This window comes from Engystomops pustulosus, chromosome 5, assembly GCF_040894005.1.
Source record: "Engystomops pustulosus chromosome 5, aEngPut4.maternal, whole genome shotgun sequence".
NCBI lineage: Eukaryota > Metazoa > Chordata > Amphibia > Anura > Leptodactylidae > Engystomops > Engystomops pustulosus.
In genome coordinates this window covers 181,852,777-181,880,482 of record NC_092415.1, presented here as the reverse complement: position 1 = coordinate 181,880,482, position 27,706 = coordinate 181,852,777, and the positions used below count along the sequence as shown (strand labels likewise).

At 43.1% G+C, this 27,706-nt stretch overlaps 1 protein-coding gene across 4 annotated transcripts in view; it reads right to left on the bottom strand.

Moving 5' to 3' along the window:
* The window catches only part of ZMYND11 (zinc finger MYND-type containing 11), a 41,803-nt gene extending 19,776 nt beyond the window's left edge, over positions 1 to 22,027 (bottom strand). Inside the window, exons 1-5 of one of the 4 annotated variants that reach the window (XM_072153977.1) lie at positions 21,911 to 22,027; positions 11,232 to 11,369; positions 8,120 to 8,279; positions 4,140 to 4,193; positions 2,541 to 2,702 (exon numbers count right to left, since the gene is read on the bottom strand). In XM_072153977.1, the coding sequence (XP_072010078.1) occupies positions 2,541 to 2,702; positions 4,140 to 4,193; positions 8,120 to 8,279; positions 11,232 to 11,365 (510 nt within the window). In that variant the 5' untranslated portion in view covers positions 11,366 to 11,369; positions 21,911 to 22,027. Of the gene's footprint in view, positions 1 to 2,540; positions 2,703 to 4,139; positions 4,194 to 8,119; positions 8,280 to 11,231; positions 11,370 to 14,747; positions 14,883 to 21,910 lie in introns of those variants that run through there. The other 3 variants (XM_072153975.1, XM_072153976.1, XM_072153979.1) reach the window with 3 other exon arrangements.
* Between the last annotated feature and the right edge of the window lie 5,679 nt (positions 22,028 to 27,706).

Sequence of the window (27,706 nt, the reverse complement as noted above, 5' to 3'; positions counted from 1 at the left end):
GATGGCAGCCCCCCATAATCATGGATAGAACATATATTTTTTTTTTAATCTAGAATCAGAAAATATAAACACTAGAAAAAAAGTGATATTTTTTAATCTGAATTTTACTATGAAAAATTGGTGATAAATTCCCTTTTAATAAGTGGTCAACTGTATGGCAGGAATCAGCTACCAACCAGAGCACAATCATAACATAGTTTATCATCATTGCTTTACACCAGCACATTGCATAGTAACAATGCCACATGCCCTATTTGTCAAGATTTTGTCATGTCTTTCCACAATGAAGCATTGGCATCCACAACCCTCTGACACTGCTGCTCGTACTCCCTCCCTTGCTGTAGAGGTTGTAGTGGGCATGCCGGCTCCTCATAGCGGAGTGTGGCCTAAGAAGTCAGATGGGTGTATTATACCTGTGTTTAATAGTCTGAATGTTGGGTGTTATACACAGTTCACATCAGGGAGGGATGACCCTCACCCAAATAGGCGTTCTGTCTACCGCCGATATGTATACAGCATAGCTGTATACTTGGATTCGTCAGGCTGTTCTTGTTTTTTGATGGCCTGAGCTGGGGTAGTCTTTCTTTTTCAGATAATTAGAGATTTATTCCTAATACTGTAGTGCACTTCCCCTGATCAGCAAGTGTGACCACCTCTCTAAAAGCAGAAGTTTGGATATTTTGCTGATCTGGAGCATTGGGGTCTTTGGTAATATAATGTCAAAGAGGAAATATATAGATTTCTTGCTGTTCATAAACCTAGAAAGGGTTGTAAAGCGATTTCCAAACAATTTTATTACTTACAAAGGGATAACACTTGAAAGGGGTTGTACAAAGTTTGCAAGTTATCCCAAATGCAAAGGATAGGGGAGAGCAAGCTAGAAGCAATCCGGAAAATGGCGTTCAGTTCTTACTAACAGACGGAGTGGCAGGTTGTACGTGCGTCCTGCATCTCTATTCAACAGAAATTGCCAAGGACAAACCTGTTTGCATAAAGGCAAAAATTGTGAATACAAATAAATGAAGCGTAACCTGCCAATAGGAAGTGAGAATTTTTTGGGCGTGTATCAAGCACCAAGCTCTGCTATGTCCTACAGTGTGAATGAGAATGCAGGCGACAGTCTAGAACACTTCTCTGTCATTTTTTCATAGATTGAGCAGAGTACGAGGACTCCTGCTCAACCTGCCAATCTGCCCAGTAGTGAGAATGGGACCTGAATCGCTGGGGGTCCCAACTGTTGGGTCTCTGTTGGATCCTGTGGATAGGAGATAAATTGCAAACTTAGTATAACCCCATTGAAAATGTTGACTACCTTCCTTCAGCCTAAGGAAGCTGAAACAAAAAAAAAAAATAATCACAGCTACATCTCAGACCATAGGAAAGGTAATCAATATCAGATTACCGGGGTCCACACACCAGCGGGACCCCAACTGATCATCTGATTCCACCACTGGGACCAACACAGAGAGTGGAGTTGTTTTCTGCATAGTGCCCAGTCTTGGTATTGCAGGTCAGATCCCATTAACCTGACCCACAATGATCTGATATTGATGACCTATGGATAAAGCATCAATTAAAATAAGGTTAAAAATCTACTTAAAGGGAACCTGTCACCAGGGACCTCATTTTCACTAAAGACAGATTGTAAAAGCCCATGACACCTGCAGTGCAAATCTGCCTTTCCTAAGTATTTGTATTACTATATAATTGTGTGTTATAACTTACTCTTGCATTCTGACAAAATCCTGGGGTAATCACAGGGGCTGGGCTTTGGTTTGGATGCATTTAAAAAAAACAACATTTGACTTGTCTGAGCTGCAGGCTGTCTCCATGTTTGTGCTCCTGTACAGCTTGTCCCTCCCCCACTGATGTCAGGCTGACCTGGCTGTGACCTCTGAGAACCAGCAGGAGAAGGAGCTGTACAGGAGCACAAGGTGGGGGCCAAGCTCTGAGGAGTGAGTAACAGACAAGCCACATGTTGTTTTTTGAAATGCATCCAAACCAAAGTCCAGCCCCTGTGACTACCCCAGGACTTTGTCAGGGTGCAAGGTAAGTTGTAGCACACAATTATATTGTAATGCAAATGCTTAGAAAAGGCAGATTTGCACTGCAGGTGAGATGGGCTTCTGCAACCTGTCTTTAGTGAAAATAAGGTCCCTGGTGACAGGTTCCCTTTAAGGCTACCTGCATCGCTTACCGTTGGTGGCTCATCCAAGTGTCCAACCACAAATCCAGGCAGAATTTGCAGCACGTTAACGGTGTGGTGAGACACAAAGGCCTCATCGCACCAGGTCCAATTTATTTCCATTGAGAAATGTCCAATTTTAATGTGATGTGAAATATCATTCAAACTGTTATATTTGTAAAGTTTTTTCAAACCTCTAAATATTATCAATGTTTGTTTATTGACAAAAAAGTATTAATTATTTTATTAAATTTGGATTTATTTTTTTACTTCTCTGCTTTCTTATGCATTCATTTTATATGTACTCTTTACATATTTTTTACTATAAAATCAGACTGAAAAGATATGACCTTACCTTGCAAACCGGGCACTGCCAATGGTTACTGCTATCCCTGAGTCTTAAATCATCAGGTAAACATTTAGGGTGGTAGACACGAAAACACTGGTCACATATCATCACCTCTCCGGGTAAATGACATTCAAAACAGTACCAGTCATGAGTTTCTGTCTCCCAATCCTAGGAGAAACACACGGTTATTTGGCAAGGCAAGTGGTTAAGGTGTTTGGAAAGGTAAGTAGCTGAACCTAAAGTTTCAATTAGCCATTAGAATGACAATCTTTATTAGAGGACGACCTATCAGTGTAGCAAGAGCTTGTAATGCGTTGCTCCTTAACCCTAGGGATAGGCCCCTCTAACAACAGTAATAGTAAGTTTACCCAGAAACAATCTACACTAAGCAAAAAACTCCCCTTTAAAAATCTCCCCTAACAATTGTTTCCCTCACATGTCCATGTCCATGTTATAAACTTGCCTGGTATCTATCTAAAGAGTGAGTTGGGGGGGTGGCTTAATGTCATGTGACCAAGGTGACAACATCACAGGTCCTTTAGCCTCTTAACATTAGTAAACTGTACCACAAGCACCCCAACCATATCTGACCACATGAAACATCACAGCAACTACAGTAATTGATGATATAAGTGATATATGCTTGGTGTACAGTTTGCTAATGTTAGGAGGCTAAAGGACCTGTGATGATGTCACCCTGGTCACATGACTTACTGCTGCATACAGAGAAAGCCTTTGGAGGAACTGCTGGATTCAGCCTGCCATCCTTGGATACCAGGTAAAATTATAAAGTTGAATTTATGGGAATCCGAGGGGACTAATTTTTAGCTAAAAGAAGAGTGTAAGTTAATTACTAGAGCCCTATGGGAACCTGCCAATTCCTGTATTTGTCAAAAATGTAGTGACGGGTTCTCTTTAATGCAATAATTGCATTGTGCTAAAGTTGCCTGAGGGTGCTCTATAAATTATTATTGATAATGTGTTAAAGTTAAACTGAAGGTGCACATTCAAACTATGATATTGTATGACACAATAAAAGTTAACCGAATGTGGGCTTTGTGAACATAGTATAATAATTATTTTATAGTATATTATCTTAAAAAGTCAGCTGAAGTTGCACTTTCAAAACATAATATTATTTAACACCATAATTATATTGTGCTAAAGTTGCCTAGATTTATACTTTATAAACATAAAGTTCTATAAATTATAATTGACAACATCCCTCAAATGTTCATGTGAATGCCCCCTTATTATAAAAGACCCCCATTTCCTAACCCTGTACAATTGTAAGTAATCCACCAGTTGGATTGGATGTCAAATCTATAGCAATTATTTGGGGAGACAAAGTGGCAACACATTACAGGCTCTTCCACTGAAGGGTTAACAAAATGCTGCGGTCTACATGTTCACACTCTAAAAGATTAGTGAAGGGGAAAGTAAAGGAAAAACTGTAATTTACAGTAATTAACCCCAAAGCAGACTTGCCTCCCACGTTATTTAGGCTACTTCATATGGTCCCAACTGCTTTGACTATGGAAAATGACAAATAAAATTGTTGGCTTACATACTTGCAAAGCTTGATATCAAAGCACTTTAACAAACCTCAGGTGAATTCACTGATTTTCCCTCTCTTCCTTGAATTTGGTGATGTTTCATCTGCAATAATTTACAAAAGTGTTGTGCTAAACAGAATTGGCAAATTTTGGAGGGATTGCAAAAAAAAAAAATCATCAGGTAAAATGAATGACATTTGGCAAGAAAAAAAACCTATAAAACCTGCAGACCTCCACAACGGCACCGAGGTCCGGCAGACGTTTTATAGATACGTTTCTTGTGTTCTAAATTCTATTGGAAGGGATACTTTGTTGCAGATCAGGCAGCACATGTATGTGTAAAGTGGAAAACAATTCTTACCTCCGTCCGAATTTTAGATGTATTTATACATACAAGAATATAATAAGCCAAACACATCTGTATGATATTACACCCATGTTACATCAGATCTCCTGGGACCCTCCCCAAACTGCATCACTTTTAGGTCACATGGGCACTTTATGTGTCGGTCACCTCCCTTAAAAGGGGCGTGGCCAACAAGTTAAAGAGCCTCGGTTACAAAAAGTAGGCGGGTTGCGACACATATGGGTAAGCGATGTGAAAAATAGGATGTGGGCACACCTGAAATTTTTTGTAATGGGCATGGCAAAGATGTGAAGGTCCATGGAGGAAAGCCTGGATACTGAGACCCCACTGAACAGCAAGTTAGGCCCTATCCACGGGATAGGGCCTAACTTTGCTTCATGGGAAAACCCCTTTAAGCTTGATAAATGGCAGGACAAAGTACCACTTCCCATGTCCTGTATACAAGGACAGGGCACAGTACCACTTCCCATGTCCTGTATACAAGGACAGGGCACAGTACCACTTCCCATGTCCTGTATACAAGGACAGTGCACAATACCACTACTCATGTCCTGTATACTGGGTGTAATTGTCTGTACCTGCTCCTACTCTGTACAGTACCACTTCACATGTCTTGTATACTGGGGGTAATTGTCAGTACCTGTTCTTATTCTGCATACAAGGACAGGGCACAGTACTACTTCCCATGTCCTGTATACTGGGGGTAATTGTCTGTACCTGCTCCTACTCTGTACAGTACCACTTCACATGTCTTGTATACTGGGGGTAATTGTCAGTACCTGTTCTTATTCTGCATACAAGGACAGGGCACAGTACTACTTCCCATGTCCTGTATACTGGGTGTAATTGTCAGTACCTTCTCCTACTCTGTACAGTACCACTTCTCTTGTAATATACACTGGGTACAATCCTCAGTACCTGATCTAACCTGTATATATATATACTAGCAGTTCTCTTCCATATGCTGGATATAATTTTAAGCCCTACCCCTACATGGAATGGGATCTGTATTGATTTTGAGGTGTGGAGTCTGTGGTTACCCTGCAGTTATCTCTTGTATGCAGTTTTAGTCTTGCAGGGGCCGGCATTAGTTTACATGGTTTGCTATAAGTATTTATTCCAGAGTGTGCTCGGAGGTCTTCATTAATTTCGGGGTCTGGTTGATATTCTGTTTTTATTTAAGACTGTAATCTATAATATTCTGGAGTCTTTATTTTGTTAACTTATTTTTAGGATCTGTATCTATTCTTAGAGTTTTATATAAAAAATGGGGTGAATATTTATTTAGGAGAATAATGAATTCATTTGCACTAAATGGGATTAGTTTTAGGTGTCTACGGAAACTAAATAAAAGAAGAGAATTAGACCAGTGGCCGGTGTTGGAGGTCGGTCCATGCAATGGTCAGATTCATGGACCGTCCTCAGTACAGGAGTCTTAGCCTACGGTCACACCTGGTGATTTGAACCCGTTTTTAAGCAGTCCGTTTGAAAATGCATCCGTTTTTGTCTGTTTTCTCAGTTATCTTAATTAAAACTGGTCAAAAACAGATGCGTTTTCAAAAAACGCAGGCGGTTTTTAACAGGCTGCTTAAAAACGAGTCAAAGTCAGGTTCAAAACGCCATGTATGACCGCAGCCTAAGCCTCACAGTAAAATATGGGTTATATGAGGAGTCCCTTTTGCTAAAATTATAGTTCGGTGCTGCTGTTCTGCAGGGAAGCAGGGACTCCGTCCATCATATATAAGTAGGATACTCAGAGTCTCCTCTGCATTGTAGTCGAGCTGTGAAATCTGCCCAGTGTATGGTCCGTGATCCACGGGTCAATCATTGGCGCCTGCTGCTGGCCTTACAGTACTTTTTTTGCTGTATCCACGCCATTTATGTGCATGTCTAGCCTATAAAAGTGTTATTTTTGTACTGATAAACAATATGGCAACTAAACTATTAACTAGGAATTTAAAGGTTAATGTATTTGCTTGATATAGAGCATCAACAAAAATGTGTCTGAGTATTCAAAAATAAAAACCCTGCAGTATGTTATGGAATAAGCACTGCATGCACACACATACTAACAGGATGGAAACTGAGCAGATACATGCACCACGAATGGATGATCTATACATCTGCGAACGGTATAACATGTCTAATGGCCACCGCACAAAAATATAGAAGGTGTTATGAGCCCAACTAGTTTTAGGGAGTCCTAACATGAATCAGAGCCATCTGGTAATACAGCCAGGCAGAGATCTTTAATAATGAGTTGTCTTTGTAAGACAATCCTTTTAAGAAATGTAATTGACAGTGATGCTTTAAAGGGACCAGTTCTGCTCATATTTCTCTACACAATTACAGAACGTATACATGAGTCCTTCCAATACCTTTGCTGCTGCTCCCGCTATTTCACGTGCAAAGAAAATTAACTACAAAAGCCCCAGAGAGCACCAGACAGGTCTTTGCAGTTTGGTAGCAAAACCCAGAGCATGTGCTTGGTCCAAAGCTAAAGCAATTCAAGGTGTTTTTACTTTCAGCAAATAATCGATATTATATGTGCAATGAAAATGTATACAATTTTCCAATATACTTTCTATATCAATTCCCAGCAGCATTTCTTTTTATATCTCTGCTTGCTGCCATTTAAAAGGAAGCCTCATTGATTCCTTCTTGTGAATAGACATCTGTAACTGGTCACATAATGTCACACAGATGCACAGCTTATTATATCACACACAGAGAGTAATCAGAGTTGTGTGTTATAACGAGCCACACACCTGTGTGACATCACAAGACCTGGGATATAATGAGACGTGCACCTGTGTGACATCACAAGACCTGGGATATAATGAGACGTGCACCGGTGTGACATCACAAGACCTGGGATAAAATGAGACGTGCACCTGTGTGACATCACAAGACCTGGGATATAATGAGACGTGCACCTGTGTGACATCACAAGACCTGGGATAAAATGAGACGTGCACCTGTGTGACATCACAAGACCTGGGATATAATGAGAAGTGAACCTGTGTGACATCACAAGACCTGGGATATAACGAGACGTGCACCTGTGTGACATCACAAGTCCCGGGATATACCGAGCCACACACCTGTGTGACATCACAAGACCTGGGATATAATGAGACATGCACCTATGCGACATCACATGACAAGGGACCGTTTTCTATTCATAGTAAGTAAACAATGAAGCTTCCTAAAGCATCACAACAAGCAAAGATCTAGAAAACTGTGAGGAATTGATACACAAAGTACAGTTGGAAATTTTATTCTAAATATTATTACTCTTCATTACACAAAGAATATCAATTATTTGCTGAAAGTAGACAACCCCTTTAAGACACAAGGAGTCATTTTAACAAGTCATGTGGCAAGTCGAAATTATCTGAAAGTTAAGACGTTTATAGATGGACACCCCCTTTCTTTCATAAACCAATAGGAATGACTGCCAGTAATTGGACTTCTCCGTTTCAGCTTTTTCTTATGGCCCAAACGGTACCTGCTGTTAAAGGGACCAATTTGGCATTTATGATGCAATTTGGAATTTATGATGCAAACATAAAAAGGAAGCAACATATACAGTATACATGTGATGAGATGGCTAGATGTGATCATGCTATATAGGGAGCACATATATGTTATATACTTACAATTTCATCCCCTGGTAACCAGTAACCTTCCTGCTCAATCCCAGCTTTGGATCCTTTACATCCAACAGTCAGAGTCTCCACGATCAGGCCATCTTTTACGGCTAGGCTAAGCTGGCGTGTGATTTCCTTTGGGTGCATGCCATGAACACGGGTCATGTACCTGGTGGTCGGTAAAAGGAAATAAAAAATAAAGTGACAATTGATCCAGACATGACTGAATTCATCCATACAGAGATTAAAAGATCAGGGATGAGATGTCAAATGTCTTGTTGCCAATGGTTTGTCCTTCCTTCTACACACAGTTCATTGACACCGTGATGTCATACAACCACTGGAGCTAATAAATGGCCTTAAAGGCCATAGCATAAGTCATGTAGTGATGAGCATGGCTTTCTGTAGCGTCTGCTACACAGATTCAGGGGCACTTTGAATTTCCTATGTAACACACAAGGTTGCTGAGGTATCAGTCCTGGCATCTGACCATTATAATCCTCTCCTCTGTCAGAAAGGAGATGTTGGAGCAGAGGATGGGGATTGTGTTATGCTAACTTTCTCTTTAAATGAGATCATCATAACATAGTCAACGCAGCAGAACCTCCTCTCTGGCAGTGGAGAGGATTACAACAGTCAGCTAACAGTACAGGCAGTCCCCGGGTTACGTACAAGATAGGGACTGGAGGGTTGTCCTTAAGTTGAATTTGTATGTAAGTCGGGTTGCTGGTAACTAAGGATGCATTAGCTGGTGCGATCTCACGCTTCCTTAGTTACCTGGAATCTCCGGCTTCTAATGCACTGGCTGGTAACTAAGGAAGCGTGAGAGCGCACCAGCTAATGCATCCTTAGTTACCTGAACCCCCGATACTGCCAGCAATTACTTACTTTATGCATCGGCAACGGATTGTGCTCCCCGTCACCTCCATGGCCCGCTCCAGCCTCTCGCTCCGCCCAACGATCCCCGTCACCTCCACGGCCCGCTCCAGCCTCTCTCTCCGCCCAACGATCTCAGTCACCTCCACGGCCCGCTCCAGCCTCTCTCTCCGCCCAACGATCTCAGTCACCTCCACGGCCCGCCCAATGAGGAGGCGCAGCGCTATTGAAACCCGGAAGTGGACTGCGCATGCGCGGGGTGCCGAGTGCCCCGTTCGTATCTACGGGTTGTCCGTAACTCGAAACGCCGTAAGTCGGGGACTGCCTGTACTGATATCTCAACAACACTGGGGGCTAGAAAAAAAGTCCTCCTGAATCTGTGAATCAGATTACGTTATTACTTGTTAATTACCACATATGTGTGGTGGTAAAAGATCCTCTTTAACTACCCTTAAAGGGCCAGTTACAATCTGCTTTTTGGATTTTGTTTATTTAAAAGACGGATTGCAATTTGACCCCTTAGCGCTCTGTGTCTGATATATCGGACGCTGAGCACAGTGACTTAACGCTCAGTGGCCGATTTATCGGATGCAGAGCTGATGCCACTCCAGCTTGAGATTTGAGGGGTGTCGACAGCCAACACCCCAGTGTAACACCCATAGTTGGAGATTGATCTAAGTGGGTTTAATCTGTTATTTGCATAGGATTCATTACAATGGCAGCAGACAAGAGGTTAACACCTGGGTGTTAGCAATGGGTCTTTGCTGCAATATGCAGCAAAGCCCATCTCTGTATGAAGAGGGCTCACAGAGCATCCGTCACAGAGCATGAAGGGGTTAATTCGCTTTTTTCATTATTTCATAGCCATCTGTTTTTCTATTCCTACTATCTGCTCAAATAATGGAAGGTCTAATGGAAGATGTAAAAAAGGGAAACTAATGGACACAATTGAAGTCAATGGGAAAAATAACCTGATACGTTATTCATCCTTTTTTAAAAAAAATGAAAACTGAAAAACTGATACTAGAACACGAGCCCTTAAATATATACAATTCTACTCCAAGTCCACTTTCTGGAAGTTTTCTTCCATATTTGCACTTTTCGCCATTTTTCTGTATGACAGTTTTATTACTTAAACTCCCCCGAAGCAGCTTTCTGCCTGCGGCCTCCTATATGTCTGAATTCATGTTTACAGGAAAGTGCGGAATCTAAAATAATGTAGTTCTGCGCCCTCCGAGTATATCCCTCAAAAGAATTTCTAGAGAAGAAACAAAAGCAAACCTCTGACACCTATATAGAATTTATGAGCGGCCATAGATCACTGAGAGGGAAATATTTTCCGAGCAGCTTTTAGCAAATAGAATTTTACTTTAATGAACCTCCTTCCATTTCCCAACAAATATCACTATTATGAGGTTGAAACTGAGCCCTTGTGTGAGATGTGATCAATAAGTAATAAATTACCATCAGAGAGGGGTGGCAGGGCGCCAAGGTCTCCGCCACTTCCAGGATACGAGGCTGAATGCATTACAGGTACATGGACACACAGGAGTCGTGTTCCTGGGTTATACGTGTAAACTATGTAAAATAACATAATAACCGTATCCAGGTTTAGGACTTGTAACCCTTATGAATACAGAGGACCTCGCTGCTCTTATTAGGACATCACAGAAATTCCCCTAGCGGTTTTCCTTAAAGGGTTTGGCCACTTTACCTCATGTTTTTGTAGAGTGTGTGTAAGTATGGGGGGCAAGATATAATGTAATTTACCAATACACATATATTAATAGTTCTGTTCCGCTTTCTTGATATGTAAAGTAAAGGCTCCTGTCTTTTACCTCATCAGCCAGAGATTCTCAGCCAGGTCCATGTGATCTCTATTTGTCCTTGAACAATCTCCTTGCCAGGACCTTATAGTGTCAATGAATATAAGATTAAGGTCCTGGCAGGGCGATAGTTCATGGACAGTTAGAGATCACATGACCCTCCATCTACATTCATTTTATGGTCAAGAATGTCCGGCTGATGAGGTAAAAGACAGGAGGCTTCACTTTACATATCAGGAAAGCGGCGCAGAACTATTAATAGATGTATATTGGTAAATTACCTAATACCCTGTCCCCCCCCCACCACCACCTACACACACACACACACACACATTACAAAAACATTAGGTAAAGTGGCCGACCCCTTTAAGCATTTCAATAGTGAGGGATGGCTTATGAGAAGGACTTAATACACTTACTTAGTAATCCGGTCTATATTAGCGATTTGTTTCTGATTTCTGATCACTTCTATCGCTGTCCACAAGTACTGAATGACTTTCGTATCCGCTTGTCGCCTCTTTGTTAGACGAGCCATGCTCTTGTCCGGTTTCATTGGCCTGCAAAACATGCAATGAAAGAGGAGCCCTCAGTTATTAGGGTAGCAAAAATCTCTTTTACCCTAAAATCAATAAATAATAATTCCTTTATTTATATAGTGCTCACAGGTCAGTCCCTGTCCCCAATGGGGCTCACAATCTAATGAACCTACCAGTGTGTTTTGGAGTGTTGGAGGAAACCAGAGTACCTGGAGGAAACCCACACAAACACAGAGTGAACATACAAACTCTTTGCAGATGTTGACCCTGGGACTTTAACCCAAGTACTCAGCGCTGCAAGACTGTAATACTAACCACTGAGCCACTGTGCTGCCCTACCTCTTGCAATAGATCGCCATGTATAGGACTGAAAATAGAAATAATTACTGGTGTGGGATAATCTTGTGGTGGAGATGAAAGGGGAGGCTGGAAGGATATTTTAAAGCTCTGATGCAACGCAACTGCAAATATTACAGGATACAGATTCTCCTCTACTTTCTGTGTGTCCTGGATGGGAGACATCATAGCAGATACCACCAGCTCTGAGAATTAGTGATAGATCCCAGAGAGGGGAAAGCTGCTACAATTACAGAAAACCAGTCATGTCCTGGACAGAAATTGGGCAATTCCTGATATATACTTATAGTACTATGGATTGGTGCACTGTATGTATGTTTAAAAGAAATCTACCATAAAATCAAGCATGATAAACAAGGGACACTTAAGGTTAAAATTATGCTAATAAGCCAGAAGTGCTATGGGGATATGTTACCACAGCCCCTGTGTGTGGTCCCTACCTCTCTGCTCCCTCAGCACTCCCCCCTCCTTCTGCCAGACGTGATCTCACGGCAGCAGAGAGTTTCCCCCACAGTGGGTGGGGGAATGATTCTGTACAGTGTGACAAATTATACAGCTGCAGCATGGAGGGGTTCTGGTAACACCCCCAAGAGTAATTCAGTCGAATAAGCCTAAATTTAAAAGTTGATTTTAGAAGGAAGGAGGCCATGGGTAACAAATATAAGAAGATTACCACAGTCACGGTGCCCGGATCTATGAGTAAGTGTCCCTGGTTTATCACGATGGATTTTGAAGGTAGGTTTTCTTTCACACTCAGGGCCCCATGAGGAAATAAGAAGGAAACAAAACAACAAACTGCAGTCACAGGAACGTGTGCCCACCCGGCTAAGGCCAGGTGGGCACCCATTGGGTGCACTGGAGAGGAGGAGTGGTGAGTGCTGCTCATCGCTCCCCTCTCCATAGAAAATAGAGCAGCGCGGTCGTTCTTACAGCCAAAGATAGAGCTGGCTTTTTTTTTGCGGCCATGGTATGGTGTGCACACGTTGTGCTCACCGTACCGAGCTCTGGCACCATAGACGTAGATATGACCCCCATAGGTTCGTGTGAATGCAGCCTAACTGGCACACGGGTGCTGTACTTCTGGTTTTGGGCCCTGCACCCGACAACACAGGAAGTTAAGTCAATTGGAAAACTGAAGTCGCATCCCATGTCTGAAGAGGCCACCCATTGAATAAAGAGGGTCACCTGATCCCTTCCTATGAAACTTCCTGTCTGATGCAGTGCCCAAAAATGTAACCAGGAGCCAGAGAGGGTTAAATATTTCTTTTTTTATCTTACCCCAGCCCCATGTGGGGTTTTCCTATTTATGGAAAACCCTTTTAAAGGAAATCTACCATTTGATTTCATGCATTATAAACCAAACATACCTTGAAAATGCTGTGGCAACACTGATGCAGAAACATATCTTGTTTAATCCCTGATCTGAGTGTTTTTGCTGATGATGAGGCTCTGTCGTTCATGCAGCTGCCCTGTTGCTTCTCCTCTTAATTATGAACTGCTTCAGAGAACGCTGTATTCACTGTGTTGTCCCTGACAGGCAGAAGTAATCAATCGCTGCACCATCCCCCAGCTACTGTGTATATGTGATCCAGTTTAGGTTGATTAGTCCTGTCTGGACAGTTCAGAAAGCTCCATTTAATGTGTTTATGAACGGCAGCCCGCATGCAACTCAGCTTTTCCAAGGTCCTGAATTTTATAATTGTTTTTTTTTAGCAAAACCACTCGGATCAGTGATTAAACAAGATATGTTTCTGCATCAGTGTAGCTACAGCAACAAACATTAGATGTATTGTAACACGCCCTTCATCACACGGACCAGAAAAAGTTCTCATCCCTTAGAAGTAAACACGGAAGGTTCATAAAGACTGACAGCAAGAAGAGATCTTGATACAGAATGTATATAACAAATAATTTAAAATTGATAAAACACTAATATATCTCTAATAGGTTTTCCATTCTACAGAATGTCATATAATATCATATAGAATGTCACATAATATCATATAGAATGTCACATAATATCATATAGGATGTCACATAATATCATATAGGATGTCACATAATATCATATAGGATGTCACATAATATCATATAGAATGTCACATAATATCATATAGGATGTCACATAATATCATATAGAATGTCACATAATATCATATAGGATGTCACATAATATCATATAGGATGTCACATAATATCATATAGAATGTCACATAATATCATATAGGATGTCACATAATATCATATAGAATGTCACATAATATCATATAGGATGTCACATAATATCATATAGAATGTCACATAATATCATATAGAATGTCACATAATATCATATAGGATGTCACATAATATCATATAGGATGTCACATAATATCATATAGGATGTCACATAATATCATATAGGATGTCACATAATATCATATAGGATGTCACATAATATCATATAGGATGTCACATAATATCATATAGGATGTCACATAATATCATATAGGATGTCACATAATATCATATAGGATGTCACATAATATCATATAGAATGTCACATAATATCATATAGGATGTCACATAATATCATATAGGATGTCACATAATATCATATAGAATGTCACATAATATCATATAGGATGTCACATAATATCATATAGGATGTCACATAATATCATATAGGATGTCACATAATATCATATAGGATGTCACATAATATCATATAGGATGTCACATAATATCATATAGAATGTCACATAATATCATATAGGATGTCACATAATATCATATAGGATGTCACATAATATCATATAGGATGTCACATAATATCATATAGGATGTCACATAATATCATATAGGATGTTGGTACAGGCTTTGCACCGCATGTACCCAGATCGTTATGTTGTGTAACATCTCTGTTTATGAGAAGTATCTGGAGAAACACTATCTAACAACTGAGATCAAGACACGACAAGTATCCATAGAGACGGCCAACAAAACAAACAAATACTAAACATGCCAAAAATAATATTTCCCCAAACAATCCCCGGCCATTACCAGGATAGGAGGCCCCGTCCCGGCCCGGTCTTCTCTCTATACTGGAGGACGGATACCATCCCGACCATAGAGGGTCATATAAGAGGAGAAGCAGCAGCAGAGAAAAGGTTCTCGCTGTCACAGCTGCCCAACAACTACTGGGACTTACTCCCCTGACATCTACGTGAGAAAAACACAAGACATTATCACCTGGGAGACATTTAACCCATCACACTAAAGCCGGATCCGCATGACGTAAGATGTCCCATGATGGAGAGATCGAGGGATTTGTGCCGCTCCGAGGAAGGGACGGATGCATAACCCTTATGAAGACGCCCAAGAGAAAACATGCGTCTGATTTTACCTGCTAAGGTTTTGCAAAGTTTTAAAAGCAAAAGGATATTTTTTATAGTACAGGTGGTCCCCTACTTAAGGACACCCGACTTAGAGACAACTCCCTAGTTACAGACGGACCTCTCTGCCCCTTGTTACCTCTGGTGAAGTTCTCTGGATGTTACTATAGTCCCAGCTGTAAGGTGTCTGTAATGAAGCTTTAGTGATAATCCTTGGTTCAATCACAGCAAAAAATTTTGAAACTCCAATTGTCACTGGGGCCAAAAAAATTTTTGTCTGGAACTACAAATCTAAAATATACAGTTTCGACTTACATACAAATTGAACTTAAGAACAAACTTATCTTGTACGTAACACGGGGACTGCCTGTCTACATTATATCAAAGACTATGTGGAAAATGGGAGTCACACCCATGCAGCTAGGGCCGCGTTCACATGCAGCGTTTGTACAGCTTTTGGAACGGGGAAGAAGCTTAGCCTGATTGCAATACGTTAACCTAGAATTGACATTATGATAACAGTGTTAAAATAAACACTGTAAACTCAATGTAAACACAATCTTAAACTGAATTGGTTAATGGCCAAGCTCTTGCCTACGGACTTTGAATTACATTTCGAAACGCAGTGCAAACGCTACGTGTAAACGCGACCTGTAATACACCAGCCAGAATTCAACACCCAGGTAGGGAACAAATGGAAAAGGAGTCACTTTCACTGCTTACAAAAGATTAGTGAAATTTCAGGATGCACCTGAGGATTTGTTCACACGTTCCGATGTACAGATGCAGTTTTTGAAGCCGGGGTGGATCATATGAGAACATATCATTAAAGGGAACCTACCACCACGATTCTTCCTATAAAGATAGAACGGGTGGTAGGTGGATGTATGGGACGTGATGATATCCCTTATTAGAGCTAATCCTCACGTCCCCACTAACTTTTAAAAACTTTAATACCCTAATATGTAAATTTTCTTAAGCAGCTACTGGGGCATTGAGTAGCCGGACATGAGGCTACACGTTGCGGCTACTCCACGCCCCAGTAGCCTCTTTTCTCCTCCTAACCTTACATGTTCGGCACACAGTTTGGCGAGAAGCATGCGCCGTAGCTCTGGCTTTGGAGCTGTGGCTGCGCAGCCGCGGGCCGGACGTTCTGCACATGCGCAGAATGACGGCTTCCCGGACGAAGGCGCGCAGCTACGAGGAGTTGCGCGCCGAAGATGTCAGGGTAGGAGGAGAAAAGAGGCTACTGGGGCGTGGAGTAGCCGCGGTGTGTAGTCTCATGTCTGGCTTCTCCACGCCCCAGTAGCCGCTAAAAAGAGCTATCCTTACGTCCCATACATCCCCCTGTTCTACCTTTAAAAAGTAGAATCGTGGTGGTGGGTTCCCTTTAAGGAGAGTTACTCCTCCTCTTTTGCTCACTCTACTCCATGTTTAGACATCAAAAACAACATCTAAAAAACTGAACATGGGAACGCACCCTGAACTGTCCTCTATCCTTTACAAGTAAACTTAACCCCTTCATGACTGCCATTTTTTATATATAATTTTCAATTCATAACAGTAAAGTAAATAGTAGATATCTCTGGTTCTGTGGAACTTAGAAACACAGTCCTGATAGGATATTAAAGGGAGATTCTCCTCTTTAATAGAACACCAGAGGGCTGTTTCTAGGTGCCACAGTTCAGGAGAGGTCTCACGTTAGAGTTTGCATGCAAAACCATGTACTTCAAAATCAATCCATTTGACTGCACCTTGTGGATTGAGACATAGCAGATATCTAGTCGTTTTATTGAACCCTAATTGGTTCCACGAAAGATGTAATGACCATAAATGTAAATAATGCTCAGGTCATTATATCTATAACTAATATTCAGCCTGTGTTCAGACATCGCGCTGTCTTCTGTGTATATCACGTGCGCACTCAGCACGAAGAGTTAATGTTGTTATCCTATCTCCACTACATGAGCTGGGAAGTATCTGTAAGATTGGGGATTATTATTCAGAGACGTAGCTGTCTGGCCTGTACACGTGACATGGTGACCGGATCCTCAATAACAAGGGACCGCTGTTGACAGCTGATGTAATAGGAGATGCAGGGAAGCCCTTGTGTGTAAGGGGAGATCTGCGAGAAGCCCCTGAATGATGTCTGTCCAGATGCCGCCTGCACAATTCTCTATATAATAAAAGTCGCCGTTCCCTCCTTCGCTGTGCACTTGAATACACTCTATTGTTCCCTGGAAGCAGCCAGCTCAAGAGAGAAAAACTGGCTAATAAATTGACATATGACCGGAAGCCTGGATTATCCCTGCCCCATGATCCCTACAATATCTCAGATAATATCACGGATACTCGTAGGACAATCTTTCTTCTCTGTTGGATGTAGCAACCGAAACGCACTAGAACTTCTCTGTGGCGACTAGTCCTAGGATTGTGTCTCCGGTTACATGATGACAATGCTGTGTGACCTGACACTCATGACTTTCCCATGGCTGCATATAGGTCATTGGAAATGTCATAGCTCATTCACAGCCATTATGTATGAAGAGCAGCGGTGCTGGGGGTCTCACTAACCAAAACTAAGACATTGCTGCCCATAGGAACAAAGACAATTTCCATAAGGAGAATGAATCCCTTTCTGACCTAGGTCTATGGCCTCTCACTTACTGTAACCTATTATACTGTGCTGATGAGATGTAATAACATCACTGCACTGTCTACTGTTCAGTTTCTGTTCCTTTTGGAACTAATAACCTACTAATTTGGTTATTATACTGGAGACCCCCAGAGGAGCAACCAAATACTGGAGACCCCCAGAGGAGCAACCAAATACTGGAGACCCCCAGAGGAGCAACCAAATACTGGAGACCCCCAGAGGAGCAACCAAATACTGGAGACCCCCAGAGGAGCAACCAAATACTGGAGACCCCTGGAGACCCCCAGAGGAGCAACCAAATACTGGAGACCCCCTGAGGAGAAACAAATACTGGAGACCCCCTGAGGAGACACAAATACTGGAGACCCCCTCAGGAGACACAAATACTGGAGACCCCCTGAGGAGAACCAAATACTGGAGACCCCCTGTGGAGAAACAAATTCTGGAGACCCCCTGAGGAGAACCAAATACTGGAGACCCCCTCAGGAGACACAAATACTGGAGACCCCCTGAGGAGAACCAAATACTGGAGACCCCCTGTGGAGAAACAAATTCTGGAGACCCCCTGAGGAGAACCAAATACTGGAGACCCCCAGAGGAGAACCAAATACTGGAGACCCCCTGAGGAGAACCAAATACTGGAGACCCCCTGAGGAGAAACAAATACTGGAGACCCCCTGAGGAGAAACAAATACTGGTGACCCCCAGAGGAGACACAAATACTGGTGACCCCCAGAGGAGACAATACTGGAGACCCCCTGAGGAGAAACAAATACTGGAGACCCCCTGAGGAGAAACAAATACTGGTGACCCCCAGAGGAGAACCAAATACTGGTGACCCCCAGAGGAGACAATACTGGAGACCCCCAGAGGAGAACCAAATACTGGAGACCCCCTGAGGAGACACAAATACTGGAGACCCCCTGAGGAGACACAAATACTGGAGACCCCCTGAGGAGACACAAATACTGGAGACCCCCTGAGGAGACACAAATACTGGAGACCCCCTGAGGAGACACAAATACTGGAGACCCCAGAGCAAACAAAAAATAAATATTGTAATCCCTCAACTTCCCTGTCAGGAGTCAAGTCACCAAGCAGAGCAGCAGGAGAGGACCCGGGAGGAGAGAACTTCTCGGCTGCACTCACCGCTACACGGCCTCCAGCACCAATTATCACTTCCATCAATTATAGAAGAACATAGGACAGCAGGGTGCCGGCCACAGCTCATGGCTTGACAGGCTGCACGTGGCTGTCAGCTGGGTTGTGCGCACCTTTTCTAGGCTTTTAGCTGAGATGAATGTGGCTGCACTTCATGTACATGCTCAGTGGTGGAGCCTCTGCTACAGATCATAAGGCCCTAGTAAGGAATCTCCACATTTATCTCAGCACTGCTAGAGGGACCAGGAAAACAGGACTGTGGAGTCAGGAACCATTTTGATAAACTCGGAGTTGTAGCTAGGGAAATTAAGGAGTCTAAAGTTTTGCATACGGTGCATTCACAAGTGTAATTTCATGCATGAGTTTCAAAACATACTGCAACAGCTGAAGAGAGATTTGCCTTATTAAATCGTAAATGCATATGTTAACATCAATTTAATTAGGCAAATCTCTCTGCTGTAATGCGGTTTGAAATGTATGCATTAAATGCCAGGTGTGACCCGACAGCCCGGCTGTTACATCCCTGGCCATTGCAGCACAGCCACTCCGAGCAGACGCTCTTACTTTTGCTGCAGCAGTGACACAACATTCATCCGTGTAACTGCTGCAGCCCACTGGCCTGAGCAGCCTGGTGCAATACATACATGATTTAGGTGTATCATGCCAAGGCCAGATACTGGCTGCAGCAGTAACAGGAAGGAAGGATATGTAAGTGGAAACATATTTAAATGGGTAATCTAAGGGTTAAAGCTAATTTACCGTCAAAATCCATCATGATAAACTAGGGACACTTTATCATAGATCCGGGCACCGTGACTATTGTAATCTTCTTATATTTGTTATCCATCACCTCCTTCCTTCTAAAATCAGCTTTTTAAATTATTCTAAGGAGCATTAGAGGCTCCTAGTAGTGTTACTATAGCTCCTCTGTGCTGCAGATTCACAAGCTGTTACAGTGTGCAGGACTTCCTGTGCTGCATTGAGATTACAACAGGTAGTGGAAGGGGGAAATGCTGATCAAGCAGAAAAGAGTGAGACTGTGTTACAGCCTGTGAAGCTACAGCTCGTTGGGGCTCTGGTAACACCCCCAGAAGCCTTTAAGGCATTATTCGAATAATTATAAAAGTTTTATGAAAGATAACAAATATAAGAAGATTACCACAGTCACGGTACCTGAATCTATGAGTAAGTGCCTCTGGTTTATCATGGTTTATATGATTATATTATTATGATGAATATTGACTGCAGATTTCCTTTGCAATCAGAATTTCTGATAATAGACGGCCTACACTAACTTGGCTGCTGCATTTTATAGTATGAGGAACAGGTTTTCTAATCTAAAGGAACTGCAGGATGCCCCTAAAAAATAACTTCTAAAAATAAGCTGAGTCGGAGGTGCTCTGGTCTTACGTCAGCGGAGTCCGAAGACTAATTACGTTACCCCCCCTGAAGTTGCACCTGATCCAGAGAGACCAAGCGCAACTTCAGATAGCGGAAGCGTGCATATTTAATTAGTCTTCGGAGCCAATGAATAGGACGCAGGGCCATCGGCTCATAAGCATCGTTCTTTTTTAGTCCAATTTCATATAAAATTACCCAAATGCGATCATATAAAATACTAAACTATATTAAAGGACATCTACTACCAGGATTAAAGACTGTATGCAAATGAGCCTGAGGGGCTCCGGGCTCCATATGTGTTACTTGGAGCCTGGAGCCCCTCAGGCTCATTTGCATACAGTATTTCATCCTAGTTGTAGATGCCTTTTAACCATTAACCTCTGCGGCCGTTGATGGGAACATCCCTGCCTTATATTTGTATTACCATCCACTGCTCGGTGTGCAGCCCCCCATATGGAAGAATTTCTGGACTGTATAAGATTTGTACAGAATGACCCCCACCAGATCCTGCCTCCCCGTACTGCTATCCTGTCTACAGTACTAGGGACTCCTTAGGACGCTGCTCATAAATTATACGGGTGGCTTACACCCATGTGAACGAGGCCTAAACATGACGGTACCTACAGGACCAATTTACACCGTGTGATAGGCCCGGGTCACAGCGTGTTCAGATCTAGCGCTGAAATAATAATAATAATAGTGGAGCTGTTAATGTCTCTTTGTACCACGTCCGTTTTATCTTTACATGACAGGAGATAACACAGGATCAGAGTGTGACCTGGGCTTACATGGTGCAGAATAGGGAAGCCTTCCTTACAGTCTGAACAGAACCTCATTTTTGGAGCGCTGCGCCTTGCGGCATTTGTCTGTCGCAGCCAATGACTGGCGGAGCGGTGACAGGCCCAGTGATTGGCTGTAACACCAGGGTGAGTACCGGCGCTGCAGGGCTGGATCACTGAAGAGGTGAGTAGTGTTTGTATTTTATATTACAGCATTATGTTTTAACCCTTTAGCAGGAAGGTATTTATTTCTGCAGATTTTCTGCTCTCCTCTTCCTATAGGAGGGAAACCTTCTGTGCATGAAGTGTGCTGCACAATGTGTGACCCCTGTGGGTGCTGATACAGTACAGGAGGGTGCTGATACAGTACAGGAGGGTGCTGATACAGTACAGGAGGGTGCTGATACAGTACAGGAGGGTGCTGATACAGTACAGGAGGGTGCTGATACAGTACAGGAGGGTGCTGATACAGTACAGGAGGGTGCTGATACAGTACAGGAGGGTGCTGACAGTACAGGAGGGTGGTGTATACACCCCCGCCGCCATAACCTGCTCCTGGGCGTTACACCCCAGTATACACTGTGCGTTATCAGGTGCCGCAGAGGAGCAGCGGCCGCTGTCACCTGTACACACACAAGTGTCCACAACAACAATACCGCACTCCAGGAGCCAGGGCACGGGCGGCGGGCACGAGCACGGGGCGTAGTCACGAGGGGGCCCGCATGCGGGGGCAGGGGGGGTGGCTCCACCGGAGGGGGGGAGGGGGGTGGATGAGGAAGGGGGGGGGGAGGGAAACGGGGGCCGCAACGACGCAGCGCCGGTCCGCTCACTTACCTGGGCTGGATCGGATGATGACTGGCCCTCGTCCCCCACCAATGGGAGCGCGCAATCCTGCTTCACAGCCGCTCGCTGATTGGCTCATTACTGGTTGGTGGATCGCACACGTCGGGAGTGACGTGTCGCGCCTGCGCAGATGAGAACCAGGCCAGAAAATCTGCGCCGTATTCCGGCCTGCCGCCATTACCGTGCTGCTGGGAGAGGCGGCACCGGCGGGTGACCGAGGCCTAGAGCCGCTCCTGAGACTAGAGGCCACAGAGCACAATGATTGTCAGGGAGGAGACGGGGCCAGCTACCTGTGGCTCTCAAGTGGTTGTGGAACTACATGTCCCAGCATGCATCTCCAGCCAGAGGCATCATGGGAGTTGTAGTCTTCCTCTAGCATCCTGTGCTTCACCCCCTGGCTGGGCTGATTTTGGAGTTTTTGAGTTTATAGACTGGTCACTCTGTTATATAGTCTGTGTTTTATGATGATATGATTGGTAGTTTTATATATTATTTTGTAATCTTCATTAGTATATACATTTTATAGTATAGTACATGTTTTACCCTGATCCTGTTGTCCCATCACCAGGACCTTACGTAGACCATGGCGCAAGTCCTGTCCTTAAGAGCATCAAACTTCACCTGCAGGGAGCTCCCCGGACCTCAACCCGTAAGGACTGCTACCTCCTGCCAAAAGGGAAACCTGGAATGGGGGGCTCCTCTCGTATAGTCCAGGCTCCCATCTGTCCTCCCCATAATTTTGGGCTTAATGGCGGTAACCAGTTCTCCCTGGACTGTCCCAGTATATTGAGATTTACTCAAGGTCCTGCAAGTCTTGCAGGATTTCTGATTGTTCCCCGTCTCCGAAATAAAGGCACTTTGGCCATTTCCAAAATAGAGAAGGACCCGGGCATACTAGTAGATCATAAATTGAATAACAGCATGCAATGTCAATCAGCTGCCTCTAAAGCCAGTAGGATCTTGTCATGTATCAAAAGGTTTCGACTCTCTGGATAGGGATGTAATATTACCACTATACAAGGCATTGGTTTGGCCTCACCTGGAATATGCTGTCCAGTTCTGGGCACCGGTCCATAAAAAGGATTCCCTGGAGCTGGAGAGGGTTCAACAAAGAGCCACAAAAATGATAAGGGGTATGGAGGGTCGAGACTACGAGGGGACATGATTAATTTATATAAATATATGAATGGTCCATACAAAAAATATGGTGGTAAGTTGTTTCAGATTAAATCAAATTAAAAGATGAGGGGGCAATGTCTCCTGTGGAATAGCCTGCCTCAGGTGCTGGTCACAGCAGGGACAGCAGAGAGCTTCAAGAAGGGACTAGATGCCTTTTTACACCTAAATAACATTGCTGGTTTATGTTATATAGAATTGTTTCCCCTAAATCCCTTCCTGATCCAATCCCTTCCTCGGTGGACATGTGTATTTCTTCAACTGTATAAACTATGATATCCTTCAGCGCTTTACAGATCATGGGGGACATATCCAAACAAAATAAGACATTACAGACAATAACATGGTTATAAAAAGATAGGAATGAGGACCCTGCTCACGAGAGAGATCCAAGATGTGAGACCAAGCTTGAAACTTATCACATAGAGATGCCTGGAGTTACAGTGCATGTGCTTTATTTGCCGCTTTATCCATACGGGGGACATGGGAGTCCTCCCCCCGAGGGAGTCATCGTCTAGTCTGTATATACTGTAGGTGTAACATTGGTCCACTTCCTGCAAGTCTACAGCTGCAAGGTTTATAAGTAGCCACGCAGTGGTTAAGACAAGTACCACAAATTTGCTTGTTGAGGGGAGATTTTCCTGTCGATGTTGCATTGATTTAAATTGGGATTTGTTGTGTTTTTCAATAGCTACAAAACCTCCCTCAATAGGACTGATTTACAGCGCTCTATGAGTTGTACACTATATTCTCATGTTGCTGTGTAGCCTGAGGGAGGCCCACTGTATCATCTTTACAAACATCTTGTGACATGTCAGAAGTTGGTTAGGTTACGCTACAGTCCCTTATAAAGGTATCTGCCTATGTAATTACATATCTGTAATTCTACAGGCATCAGAAACCGGATGAAATTGTCTGGTTTTTGATGCATCTTATGCAGCGGCTTCGCAGCAGGGTGGCTGATTTCTACACAGTCATCCACAATAATTAAATAATGTGCTACAGATCATAAATCCACAGCAGAAAGCTGTTTCCACTGCAGATTTTTCTGGCCTTGTGTGTATCAGATAAATCTCGCTGCTCTGAGCAATGCTGGGGGGCAAGATCTCCCCAAAAATTGTGCCAGTCTGATAGATAAGGGGCAGTTCAGAATAGCCATGTGGTTCTTGTGCCACTGGTTTTGCACACAATAGGGCACATTTACTTACCCGGTCCGCACATGCACTGTGCTGTGATTCACTAAGATTGTGCGGTCGATATCCTGCATGTGTCGCTTCTCCGCTCAGGTCTGCCGGAGTTCACCTTCTTCTTCCTGGTGCATGTAAGTGCGTTGTCTTGCGACACAATTTGATACATAAATACGGCGCTCAGTTCAAATAAGTCAGCCTTGCCCCAATTTGTGTTACATTGCAGCCAGCGCGGCTTACACCTCATGATGTATCCGCCGGATTTTCTGGCTGGCGGACAAAACTACACCATGCCCGACCCGATTCTTTTTATTCAGTAAAAATCAGCAAACCTTCACCGTTGAATGTACGCTGGGTTTTAAAAATTACACAGGCACGGGGCATGAATGTCCTGTGCCCCCCCCCCCCCCTCTTCTGGCGGCTGTGCCCCTCCATGCCCACATGGTGGGAAGGTGGCCTTGTCGCTGGAATGATCTCAATTTCTTAACAGTGCTTCTACGCCAGAACTAGTGTAGATGCAATGATAAATCTCATACATTATTTTTTTAAGTGGCAGGTCCTGATTTGTAGCAGATAGCTGCCCCCTATATTGCTGCAGGCGGTGCTCCCTGAGGCAAGTGGCTCAACTCCCATCATGGCTGGTGCTCCCCTGGAAATACTCTGCATTCAATTGGTCTGTCCTATCAATATTTTACAGTCCTAGAAATACAAAAGGATATTATTGGTAATTTTAGGTTTAATCCACGTTTATTAACGAGAAAAAAGAACATCATATACATAATTCTCATAGCATGAAGGGTGGTCTCACAGGACCCCAGCAGTACAACATATCCAACATCATATTGCAGCATAAGAACAGGCTGCAGGGTTGCGCTGAGGCAGAGATCATATTTGTAACGCATTGCAGGGATACTGCCAGCCCATTCCAGCCGCAGAACAAGGAAAATATACCAACAACAGACGTGGGGGAGACAAATGAGACGAGACAAAAACAAGGCGAGGATAGGGGAGGGGGGTGAAGGCAGTCTCCAAGTCATTGTTCAGATGTACTCACTGGACGTGACCGTAATTCTTAGTAATTGCCAATAAAGAAATCCTAAAAGGCTTGGTTTCAAGTATACTGTAGAGACTATAGTTTTAGGTAAAGAGATCCTGAAAGGCAGGAGTTAGCTGGTAATTCTCCCAAAGAGGCCCAAACCATGGTTGTTTTGCTCAGGTCTGGTGATTCATCGGCCACCAGCTCCTCCATTCTACGTATATAGCGGAGCTCCTGTATCCACTCCACAGCAGTAGGTGGCGGCTCTTCCAGTGTCGAGGGATCACCGTCCTACCGTAAGGAAGTGTCGAAGGAGGCCCTTTTTGATGGAGGAGATGGTGCCTGGCAACACAGAGAGGAGGGCTACAGGTGGGCTGAACTGTACGGTCTTACCGGATACCTTGATGTGAGTGTCAAACACCATCGGCCAGAAGACCTGTATCACCGAGCCGCTCCACCAGACATGCACAATGGATGGTAATTTTACACTATGGTGTTGGGAAACATTCTTTTTGCATTCTGTGTGATGAATGTTTTTAATGATGTAATCAATTTTATATTTTAACTCTCCCTATCCTGTTCAGGGAAAACACAATAACACGTTAATTTCACTGGACCTGCTGGACACATGAACTTGTTTTTCACAGATCTGTGTGGAGGTTATAGAAAAATCAGGATAGGGACTATTCCTGCCCAGGTTTGTGGCTTGTGCCTTCCCATGGATGTCAATGAGAATGTGAAAAATACAGAAGTGACAAATACATGTCCACTTTCGGTCCTTATTTGCAAATCAGTTTATAGTTAACACAATTGTGTGACCCTTATAGAGGTTGGGATAGACTCATGACCTCATTTGCCAGGCTTCCATTTTTTTGCAAATCTGAAAAGAACCTACAGCTTTCGGATGAACATGATCCATGTTTGCGGACTCACGTCTCGGCAATGGACTATACACTGATGATATATGGACTGCAAAAGCGGACCCTGGCCCAAAAATAAAACTTTTACAGCTAGCCTTATAGTGAGTCGGTAGAATGAAAGTAATTGTACGGGAATACAAGCCTAAATTTATAGAAAAAAAATTCTCAACATATTTCAACGTGTTATTACTTGTGCGGCAGGTTTTTCCTGGTTTGACTACTATTATTGTGTAGTAGAGACTTTTTATTTTAGCTATTATAGATAAGACAGAAATAAAGGAGTTGACTCAAGTTTTATTGTTATGCCTTATTCACTGCATAGGGGGATACAAGATAATAGGTGGGAGATCCGACTGACTGGGGCACAACTCAGCGCTCAGCTGTCTCTAGACGCTTATTCATCCTCTATGAGATTGCCAGACATAGGCAAGGGTTGTCCTTGGTTATTTTTAGCATTTTAGAATTTTTAGCATTGAACGTAACGGCATGATGTATCCATGACCTATTGCTCTGTCACATGTCTGGTGGCTTTACACATACTTTACCAGGGAATGTAGGTAATGTGGGTAAACCTACATGGATTGTACTTACCGTACCCTGCTAAAGTTTAGCAGTAGTGGCAAACCTCTTTAATTTAGGGTACTGAAAACTTAGGTTGATCATGGGGTTGAGCTGTTGGACCCAGCAGGTTATTCCCCATCTAGTAAATTGGGTGCCACCCGTTGATGTTTTTATGTGACAATACAAAACAAGTAAAACACAAAATTTGTTCTTGAATTTATTCTGCATATATTAAGTACATGATCGCCACATGGTATATCCAGTTCCTTTGTCGTGTTGTGTGTGACACCACATAGGAAATACTGGAGTTACATTATGTAGAGCTGAAAGGGTGCAAGGCACAAGCCCCCTCCCCATTTGATGTCGTTTTATGTCATTGGCAGCGGTACATCCCCTCTTTACACAATATGTTTTGCCGACAATGATTTGTGAGCGCTCATAAAAGATGCAATCGACAAATAAGGCTTACAGTAATGTGCGGTTTGATGTGGTTTCACTGAACAGTGATCTGATTTAAACTTTGGTTCTTGAAATTTGTTATATTCCCTTTAAGTGGTTGTATCAAGTTTGCAATTTATCCTCTATCCACAAGCTGGAGGTCTATATAGACCTTAGTGGAAAGATTATCCCGGTACTTGCTCCACAGACTTGCAAGACATACGTAGTAAAGATTCTCTTTTATTGAATACACAAAATACAACTGAGAACACGTATCCAAAGAGTCCAATACACAGACCTACGCGTTTCGGCGGTCACGCCTTATTCATGGTCTTCACACTGATCCACGAGCACCTGCACAGTATCAGAGACGGAGCAACAGGAAGGGGTGAGCTGAATCGACACCTTGTGTGTGTATTTTGCTCCTTTTTTACACTCTATATAGACCTTAGTTACACTAGGACACTGT